Genomic DNA, 11,863 nt, shown 5'->3' on the forward strand with positions numbered 1-11,863 from the left:
AACAGAACCCCAAATGAGTTCAACTAACAATTTCTACCAAGGACCCCTGGACCGACCAGCTGGCCCTTTCACTGGCCTAGAGAGTTCCCCTCTGGAGGACACTACAACTGCAGGGAACTTTCTTTGCCCCTATCCAGCAAGAAGTAGCTAGAGCAGTCAAAGCCCAATTCCCAACAGCAGCTGGGATGTCCTGTTTAGAGGGGGATTGAGAGGTAAAGCCAGCTGAACTTCCTGGGTTGAGTGGGGACTTGGAGAACTTTTCTGTCTAGCTAAAGGTTTGTAAATGCACCAATCAGCACTCTGTAAAAATGGACCAATTAGTGCTCTGTGTCTAGCTAAAGGTTTGTAAATGCACCAATCAGTACTATGTAAAAACACACCAATCAGCGCTCTATTTAGCTAAAGATTTGTAAATGCACCAATCAGCACTCTGTAAAAACGGACCAATCAGTGCTCTATAAAATGGATCAATTGGCAGGATGTGGGCAGGGTCAAATAAGGGAATAAAAGCTGGCACCCCTGCCCCTACCCCCCCAACCCCAGCCAGCAGCAGTCAACCGCTGGCGTCCCCTTCCATGCTGTGGGAGCTTTGTTTTTTCCTCTTTTTGCAATAAATCTTGCTGCTGATCACTCCTTGGGTCCGCACTAACTTTATGAGCCGTAACACTGACTGCAAAGGTCTGCAGCTTCACTCCTGAAGTCAGCAAGACTATGAACCCCCACCAGGAGGAGCAAACAACTCCAGGTAGGCCACCTTTAAGAGCTGTAACACTCACTGCGAAGGTCTGCGGCTTCACTCCTGAAGTCAGCGAGATCATGAACCCACCGGAAGGAAGAAACTCCAGACACATCTGAACCTCTGAAGGAACAAACTCCAGACACACCATCTTTAAGAACTGTAACACTCACCGCGAGGGTCCACGGCTTTATTCTTAGTCAGCGAGACCAAGAACCCACGGGAAGCAACCAATTCTGGACACACCAGGAGCTGGAGACCAGCCTGGGTGTGCAACACAGAGAGACAAGACCCCCATCTGTACCAAAACTAAATAAAAATAGGAAGACTGAAATCATACTAAGTCTGTTCTCCAAGAAAATCAAATTAAACTGCGGTGGAGATGAACTACTTCTACACATGTACAAGTGCTTAGGACAGGGGTTCTCCGCTGGAGGAACCACGTGGAGAGGCGGAGGCCTTGAGACCCCAAAGCCTAGGAAAGCAGAGAGGCTTCACCAAGAGCATGGCTTTAGTCTGCAGGTGTGAGGGTTTCCTGCCCCTCCAAGCATTCCTGGCTAATTACTCTCTCTGGGCTCCGCCTATGCAAGTGTTCCTGGGAGGCCTGGGCCACCAGGAGGCGTCCTCCCTCTCACATCCCCGCGGTCCCCAGCAAGGCCATGAGGAGGCCCTACCTGGTAGCCCACCACCTCCGCCCAGTCGGGGTAGACAGGCGGGGGCTCGCGCAGGCAGCACAGGAAGAAGGCCGTGTCGAAGCGGCGAGTGGCGCTGCGGAAGAAAGGGGTGAGCCATGCGCTCCAGTTGTGCAGCGCCCAGATGTCTGGCGTGCAGTCGAGGTGGGCGCACAGTCGCAGGAAGTGGCGCGGGTCCCGGCGCACGCGGGCGCGCCAGGCTGCCAGGCCAGGGGGCGGCTCCAGGGCGAGGCCGGGCCGGGTGCTGGGCCAGGCGGGGAAGTCCTGGGCCGCAGCAGCAGCACACCCGCCTCCTCGAAGGCCTCGCGCACGGCGCAGATGCGGAAGGCTACGTCCTCAGGCAGCGCCCCAGTGTTGTCGGCGTTGCTGTCACCGGTGTCGGGCGGCGACGGGAAAGCGGCCCGGCTGAATGGCGCTGGGCCCAGGCCGAAGCCTGGCGGCCCATGGTGCGGCGCGAAGAGGCCCAGCCAGTCCGCCGAGCGGTCGGCTGCGTCCAGCACTCCGCCCGGGAAGACGTGCGCGCCCGGCATGAAGCCTTGGTGCGGGGAGCGCTGCAGCAGCAGCAGCCGAAAGCCCTCGGCGGGCGGCGGGCGCGACGGCGGGGTGGCAGTCTCTGGGCGCGTCCAGCCTGCCGCCAGGACGATGCTGGCCGCCCGCCGCCAGCGGCTGGGGACCGGCCGCAGGGAGCTGCTCATGGCGCGCGGTTACCCGTATCCAATTCTGGCGCGGTCGGAGCTCCTCGGCCGGTGGCCCGGCCCTGCAGGGACCCCAGCACCCCCGGCTGCCTCGCGGGGCTTGAGGGCTAGCGTCCGGCGCTGGATGAACCTGGGCGTTTGGTCGGCACCGGCGCCTGCCTGTGGGAGGGACAACTGAGCAGGCACCGCCTTGAGTGCAGTGGGGCCCAGCTAGGGCACTCTCGCGGGACAATGGGTGTCACGGCAGCCAGCGAGCGTTTTGTCATTCACAGCTGCCTGAAAGGAGGACCGCAGTATTCCCACGCAGGAAGCTTGGACCAAGAGCAGAAATGCTTAAGGCCGCATATGACTTGCCATGGTAAAAAGCAGGATGCAAACCCAGGCCTGATGACATCCACTCCACTAAAAGCTCAGGACTAGGACTTTCTCCTTTAAACAAGGATCCACACGTGGGTGTTCCCTGTGGGAGAGGAAGAGAGGACATTCGAAGGGCAGAAGTCTGACCTTTGCAAGCACACATGAACCACACCAATGAGAAATGAATGGATGAGCCAGATGCCAAATTATAAATTTCCTACTGCACAGCTTCAATGTGAAAGGTACTCCCAGAGTCATTTCTCTCGTGTTCTGGTTACCTTTTATTGTCAGGGCGCCTGGGGACGGCCTTAGGTGTCTTAGGACATTTGACGAGTTCCACTTTGATGGGAGATGTTTAATCTGGGCCTCCACATGGAGATTTCTCTCCACCTTTTTAGTGTCTAGAAGACACCCACCTTCAATAGCAGGATTGTGATCTTTTGAAAAGCCTGTGTAAATTTGACTGTTTTATAATTCCTTATCAGTCACCAACAGCTTCTGCCATAATTGCTATTGGATTACACATTTGTTATATTTTTTGGATGAAATACACTATACTCCTGCCGACCCTCACAAGCCATCATTTTAATGTGGGTTATTTCCTGGGTAGAATCCACAGATGACATTGTCAATATTTAGGGCTTTATTTGTTTGTTTGTTTTAAGAGACCTGGTCTCTGGCCAGGTGCTGTGGCTCACACCTGTAATCCCAGCACTTTGGGAGGCCGAGGCGGGCGGATCACCTGAGGCCAGGACTTCGACACCAGCGTGGCCAAAATGGCAAAACCCTTTCTCTACTAAAAATAGAAAAATTAGTTGGGTGTGGTGGCCCGCACCTATAGTTGCAGCTACTCGGGAGGCTGAGGCAGGAGAATCACTTGAATCTGGGCGGAGGTTGCAGTGAGCCAAGATCGTGCCACTGCATTCCGGCATGGGTGACAGAGCAAGACTCTGTCTCAAAAAAAATAATAAATAAAAATACAGAGCAAGGGAGAGAAAGAAATTAAGGTACTCAGGTGATTAAAGTAACATGTCTGCAATACTAGGAGTAATAATAATCCTAGGGGATAATAATATTAGTAGTTACTAAGTACACTGTCTGAGGCACTAGGAACTTTATAAGTATAGTGTTAGTTGTGTAATTCTTACAAAAACCCATGAAGTGGAAACAGTTATCACCATTTTACAGATGACTAACCATTTATGGAGGGATTAAGAGTCTTAAGAACATAGTACTCCCTTCACTGTAAAATAACACCATGGTTTTGTGGGTGAATGGGCGTGTTTCAACATCAGCTGGTTTTCACAGAAGCTGATTACTCATTAGTGAGATGACCAAGTCCTGGGTGCATAGCAAAATAAGAGAAACTGAAGCTTTTTTTTTTGGAGGGGGAGTCTGGCTCTCTCACCAGGCTGGAGTGCAGTGGTGTGATCTCAGCTTACTGCAATATCTGCCTCTTGGGTTCAAGCAATTCTCCTGCCTCAGCTTCTGGAGTAGCTGGGATTGCAGGTGTGTACTACCACGCCTCACTAATTTTTGTATTTTTAGTAGAGACAAGGTTTCATCATGTTGGCCAGGCTGGTCTCAAACTCCAGACCTCAAGTGATCCACCAACCTCAGCCTCCCAAAGTGCTGGGATTACAGGTGTGAGCCACCACACCTGGCAGAAACTGGACCTTTACCAACACAGAACGGTGTCCAAAATGTGCACACTGCCATGACTGTCATACGTGGGGCTCTGAGATGACACAATTAACAGTTTATGGATCCAGAGATCACATCATATAAACTCAGTTATCTGAACTGTAGCCAAGAAACAGTACAGAACCAAAGAACTATCCATGAGCATTCAAAGAGATACAGATATCATATTTAAATCTAAAGTGCTCTGCTCACAGGACAAATTAATTTGTGGATGTGTTATTTACCTAATGCTGTTAACAAATTACTCAAAAACTTGGTAACTTAAATCAGTAAACACTTATTGTCCAGGCATGGTGGGTAATGCCTGTAACCCTAACACTTTGGGAGGCCAAGGCGGGAGGCTAACTTGAGGCCAGGAATTCAAGACCAGCCTGGGAAATACAGCGAGACCCCACCTCTTAAAAAAAGAAAATTAGCGGCCAGGCGAGGTGGCTCACGCCTGTAATCCCAGCACTTTGGGAGGCCAAGGTGGGTGGATCACAGGTCAGGAGATCGAGACCATCCTGGCTAACACGGTGAAACCCTGTCTACTAAAAATACAAAAAAGCTGGGCGTGGTAGCGGGCGACTGTAGTCCCAGCTACTCGGGAGGCTGAGGCAGGAGAATGGGGAGAACCCGGGAGGCAGAGCTTGCAGTGAGCCGAGATTGCGCCACTGCACTCCAGCCTGGGCGACAGAGTGAGACTCTGTCTCAAAAAAAAAAAAAGAAAATTAGCTGGGTGTGGTATCACATGCCTATAGTCCCAGCTACTCAAGGGGCTGAGATGGGAGGATCACTTGAGCCCAGGAGTTGGAGGCTGCAGTGAGCCATGATCACGCCACTGTACTCTGACCTGGGCGACAGAGCAAGACTCTGCCTCGAAATAAAAAAGAAAAAGGCGGGGTGCAGTGGCTCACACCTGTAATTCCAGCACTTTGGGAGGCCAAGGTGGGTGGATCACCTGAGGTCAGGAGTTTGAGACCAGCCTGGCTAACATTGTGAAACCCCATCTCTACTAAAAATACAAACAAAAATTTACCTGGGTGTGGTGGCGGGCGCCTGTAATCCCAGCTACTCAGGAGGCTGAGGCAGGAGAATCACTTGAACCCAGGAGGCGGAGGTTACAGTGAGCTGAGATAGTACTACTGCACTCCAGCCTGGGTGACAGAGCAAGACTTCATCTCAAAACAAAAACAGAACAAAAAACAAGAAAAACAAAAAACAATGGACATTGATTATCCCACCATTTCTGTTGATCAGGGATTAGGGACCACCTCCATGTGGTGATCCTAACTCAGTATCTCCCATGAGGTTGTGATCAGCATGTCAGCCAGGGCTTGTCCAGCACTGACAGATCCAGTTCCTCAATGGGTCACTCACATGGCTGTTGGCAGGGGGCCTAGTTCCTTACTGCATGGATCTTTCCATAGGGTTGATTCAATGTCTTCAGGACTTGGTGGGTAAACTTCTCCCGCAAAGAGTGATCCATGAGAGAGGAAGAAGCCATGATGTCTTTTATGACTTAGCCTCAAAAGTTACACTTCAGGCTGGGCACAGTGGCTCACAACTGTAATCCCAACACTTTGGGAGACTGAGGCAGGTGGACGACCTGAGGTCAGAAGTTTGAAACCAGCCTGGCCAACATAGTGAAACCCTGTCTCTACTGAAAATATAAAACAGCCAGGTGTGATGGTGCGTACTTGTAATCCCAGCTACTTGTGAGGCTGAGGCAGGAGAATTGCTTGAACCTGGAAGGTAGAGGTTGCAGTGAGCTGAGATCACGCCACTGCCCTCTAGCCTGGACAAGAGTGAAAACTCTTTCTTAAAAAAAAAAAAAAGAAAGAAAGAAAAAGAAAAAAAGAAGTTACACTCCATTATTTCCACAGTATCCTAGCATTACACTGGTTAGCTCTATGCAATGTGAGAGAGAGGAAATACCAGGAGATGGGGAAGTCACCTTGGAGGCTGGCTCTAAAGGAACATCCAAGACTGGGTAATTTATACAGAAAAGAGATTGCCTGGCTCACAGTTCTGCAGGCTGTACAAGAACCATAGTGCCAGCATCTCCTCCTGGTGAGGCTTCAAGAAGCTTCTGGTCATGACAGAAGGCAAGAGGGGGCGGCATGTCTTTGGCGAGAGGGAGCAAGAGAGATGCCAGGCTGTTTTAAACAACCAGCTCTTGCATGAACTAATAGAGCAAGAACTCCCTCATTACCGTGGGGAAGGCACCAAGCCCTTCATGAGAGATCCACCCCCATAACCCAGACATATCCTGCAAGGCCTAAGTCCAGCATTGGGGATCACACTTCAACATGAGCTTTGGAGGGTGCAAGTATCCAAACCATATCACTACCACAGTGGATAAAAAAACAATGAAGCCATCTAAGCATTAGAAGAAAACAGATCAATTCCGTATAACCTTTGATTTGAAATCTAGAGGCAATAAAGGATTGATCAATTGCACTCTCTGTCCATGTATATAACTTATTATGACAAGAAACACCATCAGCAAAGTATAAGATAAATGATCAACTGGAAAATTATCTGCAACGTCCGTCACAAAGGATAAGAGTTGAGGAAAAATGGAGAAGAAAAACCCTACAACTGGGTAGAAAAAAGGGGAAGAGATATGAAAAGACAATTCATAATAGTGATTTAGTGAAAGTCGCACAGCCAGCAAATATAGGAATCTGTCTCCAAACTGGCCAGCATGTTCTCAGGGTGCCTTGCCCTATTCTGCCTATGGCACGGTGCCAGCTGCTCAGGCCTGGCTGTGGGTGTGCACACAGCCACCCCTGACAAGCGCAGCAATTATGCTGTGCTGCTGGGTCACAAGAGATCAGGTAGCTTTGTTTATGACAACAGTTGCTCACTTTCTAGCTAAAGACACTTAACTCTTTATTCTGAGATGGAGCCGGGATGCCTCTCAGGGGCTGTGCCCCCCACCCCACCAAAACATTTCCATAAAGGAAAATCCTGAGTTCCTTTAAGGGAAATTCCAGGCACATAGCGAGCCCTGAAAGATAAATGAGCACTGTGATAAGCAAGAAGGTAACAGTCACTTAAAACAATAGCCAAGGAGTTAGAATCCTGAGATGTGTGGTTCCCTATAGAAACTAAAGATAACATCTTGGCTAGTGCAGTGGCTCACACCTGTAATCCCAGCACTTTGGGAGGCCGAGGTGGACGGATCACCTGATACTGGGAGTTCGAGACCAGCCTGGCCAATATAGTGAAACTCCATCTCTACTAAAAATACAAAAATTAGCTGGGTGTAGTGGTGCACATATAATCCCAGCTACTCGGGAGGCTGAGGCACGAGAATCGCTTGAACGTGGGAGGTGGAGGTTGCAGTGAGCTGAGCTCGTGCCATTGCACTCCAGCCTGGGTGACAGAGCAAGACTGTCTCAAAATAAATATTTAAATAAATAAATAAACATAAAACAATAACCAAGGGAGTTAGAATCCTGAGATGTTTGGTTCCCTATAGAAACTAAAGATAGCATCTTAACATATATCCCTGAATTGTTTTTCAGAAACCCAGTCCCCTACAATGGATCCTCTGGCACAGAGAGCTGAGAAGGTAGGGGACTGATCTCTGACCACTGTTCTCTGTTCTAAATTTCTCCCTGAAATGCTTGGAAGGAGTCACACCCATAGGCCAGAGACAACATTCATTTCTGCTGATCCCAAATTTTTAGACAAAACTTCACCTCCTTCAATCACAAATCAGAATTTTTTTTTTTTTAAGGGACAGGGTCTCACTCTGTCCCCCAGGCTGGAGTGCAGTGGCACAATCATGGCTTACTGCAGTCTCAAACTCCTAAGCTTAAGGGATCCTCCAGCCTGGCCTCCTGCGTAGCTAGGACTACAGGCTACAGGTGTGTGCCACCACATCCTGCTAATTTTTTCTTTTCTTCTTCTTTTTTTTTTTTTTTTTTTTTGTAGAAACAGTGTCTTCCTGTGTTGACCAGGCTGGTCTCAAAATACTGGCCTCAGGTGATCCACCTGCCTCGGCCTCCCACAGTGCTGGGATTACAGGCATGAGCCACCTTACCTGGCCCACAAATCAGAAAATCTTCAAATCCACCTATGATCTCTGCACTTCCCCTGGCTCACCCCTCCCTTCAAAATGAGGTTGAGCCTTAAGCATAAGCCACCAGATTCTCCGTGTTTGGTGCCCTGCAAATAAGCCCCTTTTCTACCACTGCAAACCTTGGTGTGGGTGCTTGGCTTTACTGAACTGGGTGAGCACACCCCAGTTTGGTGGGATAGCAATTCTTCTGTTCTAGTGGTCCTCTCTAGCTATCTGTACTATACGAGATTTGTTTTTTTAAGATGGAGTCTCACTCTGTTGCCCAGGCTGGAGTGCAGTGGCGTGATCTTGGCTCACTGCAGCCTCAGCCTCCCAGGCTCAAGTGATCCTCCCACCTCAGCCTCCCAAGTAGCTGAGACTATAGGCACCCACCACAACGCTTGGCTAATTTTTCTATATTTAGTAGAGACAAGGTTTCTCCATGTTGGCCAGGCTGGTCTCGAACTCCTGACCTTAGGTGATCCACCTGCCTCGGCCTCCCAAAGTGCTGAGATTACAGGCCTGAGCCGCTGTGCCCAGCCAAGAGATTTCTTTGTTTGACTTCCTAGAACATGTGTAATCCTGAAAGTAAAAAAAAAAAAAAAAAACAAAAAAAAAACTTTACAAACATGTCATATTGCTGTTTACCCAGCTTCTAGTAGGCTTTATTTCAATCTCTGGTCAACAAGCACAAACTGACTTCTGTTATTTATTACCATGTTTTTCAGTTAAAAATTAAAAAGGGGCCAGGCACAGTGGCTCACGCCTGTAATCCCAGCACTTTGGGAGGCCGAGGCAGGTGGATCATGAGGTCAGGAGATCAAGACCATCCTGGCTAACACGGTGAAACCCCGTCTCTACTGAAAATACAAAAAATTAACCAGGCATGGTTGCAGGCCCCTGTAGTCCCAGCTACTCGGGAGGCTGAGGCAGGAGAATGGTGTGAACCCAGGAGGTGCAGCTTGCAGTGAGCCGAGATTACGCCACTGCACTCCAGCGTGGGCGACAGAGTGAGACTCCATCTTAAAAATAAATAAATAAATAAATAAAAATAAATAAAAAAGGAATAGAGTGTGATCTACAGGGCTAGCTATAAAGAGTTTACTTCAGCTTGGAGACATGTCAGTCTCACAGGTGAGTCGGGTTAACCTGCCAAAAAAACCCAAGGCATGTCATGGAGGATACATAAGATTCACCTATGAATGAATGACCAGTAACATCTTGTACTCCAAGAATCACAACGTAGGCTTGGCACTGTGGTTCATGCCTGTAACCACAGCATTCTGGGAGGCCGACGTGGGCTGATCACCTGAGGTCAGGAGTTTGAGACCAGCCTGGTCAACAGGGTGAAACCCGTCTCTACTAAAAATATAAAAATTAGCTGGGTATGGTGGCGCGGAAGAATTGCTTGAACCCAGGTGGCAGAGGCTGCAGTGATCCAAGACCGTGCCACTGCACTCCATCCTGGGCGACAGACTTAGACTCCATCTCAAAAAAAAAAAAAAGAGAAAAGAATAAAACCTTCTTTAAAATCATTCTAAGAAATTATTTTTAGGTGGTTATTCATTTTTATTTTTTTATTTTTCCTGAGACAGGGTCTCACTCTGTGGCCCAGGTGCAGTGATGCTGTCACAGTTCACCACAGCCTGGACACCCCCAGGCTCAAGTGGTCCTCCCACCTCGGCCTCCTGAGTAGCTGGGACTACAGCATCACAACTGGCTAATTTTTGTATGTTTTGTAGAGATAAGGTTTTGCTTTGTTGCCCAAGCTGGTGCTGAACTCCTGTGCTAAACTGATCCACTTGCCTTGGCCTTGCAAAGTGCTGGAATTACAGACATGAGCCAACGCAGCAACACCAGCCTTTATTTTTATTTTATTTTTTTGAGGAGTCTTGCTCCTGTTGCCCAGGCTAGAGTGCAGTGGCATGATCTTGGCTCACTGCAACCTCCACCTCCTGGGTTCAAGCGATTCTCCTGCCTCAGCCTCCCAAGTAGCTGGGATTACAGGTGCCTGCCACCACATCCGGCTAATTTTTGTATTTTTAGTAGAGACAGGGTTTCACCATCTTGGCCAGGCTGGTCTTGAACTCCTGACCTCATGTGATCCACCCGCCTTGGCCTCCCAAAGTGCTGGGATTACAGGCCTGAGCCACCGCGCCCAGCATTTTTTTTTTTTTTTTTTTTTTTTTGAGACAGGGTCTCACTCACTCTATCACCCCAGGCTGGAGTGCAGTGGCATGATTTTGGGGAAGGCTGGTCACACCACCCTAATCTTATCATGCACATGGTTTCCAGTTGATCCATGTCATCTTGTCTGCTTCTTACAGTACACGTGGCCGACAAAGAGAAGGGAAGATGGAGCCGCCATCTTCAACAGGAGTGGCACACCTGTCGGATCTATGTCTGCAGCTGGATTTTACAGGCTGCTCTTCATTAGAAAGGAAAACTTTATGGAGGACTTCCATGCCCTCGCTATCTACCTAAGTAAATTCTTCTTAACTCCTGTACCAGTCTCAGCCTCATTTTGCCCAGCCCCTATACAAGATGGAGTTGCTCTGGTTCAAATACCTCTGACACAACCTTGCTCCAAAATAAACATGGGGGATGTATGTTACCTATATGTTTACCCATTGCACATGTAGTAAACCCCCCCTAAATATGTATAGCTTTACCCCAGAACCTGCTGAATAAGACTTTCATGTGTAATACAGACCCTGGGAGGCATAAAACCCAACCTGCCCTTTCCCTCTTTGAAGAGAGAGACCTTTACAAACTGATATCTCATGGTATTTTGGATGAGAACTACAAAGTGACATGGGGGAGCTTTTTAGGGGTGATAGAAACGTTCTATATCTTCTTGGCTGTAGTAGTGTTTACATTATTGGTACATTATTGCACACCTTTAGAGTGAATTTAACTGTATTTACTTTTTTTTTTTTTTAGACAGACTCTCACTCTGTTGCTCAGGCTGGAGTGCAGTGGTGCAATCTCAGCTCACTGCAACCTCCGCCTCCCTAGTTCAAGTGATTCTTGTGGCTCAGCCTCCCTAGTAGCTGGGACTACAGGCATGCACCACCACACTGGGCTAATTTTTGTATTTTTAGTAGAGACGGGGTTTCACCATGTTGGCCAGGCTAATCTCGAACTCCTGACCTCAGGTGATCCACCTGCCTCAGCCTCCCAAAGTTCTGGGACTATAGGTGTGAGCCACCACAATTGGCCTGTATTTACTTTTGTTTTGTTTGTTTTTGAGATGGAGTTTTGATCTGTGGCCCAGGCTGGAGTGCAGTGGCATGATCTCAACTCACTGCAAGCTCTGCCTCCCAGGTTCAAGTGATTCTCCTGCCTCAGCCTCCCAAGTAGCTGAGATTCCAATTTAAACAACAGAATAATATTTTCTTTTCTTTTCTTTTTTTTTTTTTTGAGACGGAGTCTCGCTCTGTCCCCCTGGCTGGAGTGCAGTGGCGCGATCTCGGCTCACTGCAAGCTCCGCCTCCTGGGTTCATGCCATTCTCCCGCCTCAGCCTCCCTAGTCACTGGGACTACAGGCGCCCGCCACCGCGCCCAGCTAATTTTTTGTATTTTTAGTAGAGATGGGGTTTCACCATGGTCTCAATCTCCTGAC

At 48.9% G+C, this 11,863-nt stretch overlaps 1 protein-coding gene and 1 long non-coding RNA gene across 2 annotated transcripts in view; one reads left to right on the forward strand and one right to left on the reverse strand.

Moving 5' to 3' along the window:
- The window catches only part of NUDT19 (nudix hydrolase 19), a 21,239-nt gene extending 18,189 nt beyond the window's left edge, over positions 1 to 3,050 (reverse strand). The window contains 2 exon segments of the mRNA XM_010367010.2: positions 1,411 to 1,667; positions 1,670 to 3,050. Of these exon segments, the coding sequence (XP_010365312.2) occupies positions 1,411 to 1,667; positions 1,670 to 2,123 (711 nt within the window). The 5' untranslated portion in view covers positions 2,124 to 3,050.
- On the forward strand, positions 2,588 to 10,768 carry LOC115892380. The gene is made up of 3 exons (XR_004052263.1): positions 2,588 to 2,722; positions 7,700 to 7,746; positions 10,566 to 10,768. It is a non-coding gene; the product is annotated as an uncharacterized LOC115892380 (long non-coding RNA).
- Positions 10,769 to 11,863: the final 1,095 nt, after the last annotated feature.

The sequence above is a fragment of the Rhinopithecus roxellana genome, chromosome 12 (genome assembly GCF_007565055.1).
Source record: "Rhinopithecus roxellana isolate Shanxi Qingling chromosome 12, ASM756505v1, whole genome shotgun sequence".
In the NCBI taxonomy this organism is placed as follows: Eukaryota; Metazoa; Chordata; class Mammalia; order Primates; family Cercopithecidae; genus Rhinopithecus; species Rhinopithecus roxellana.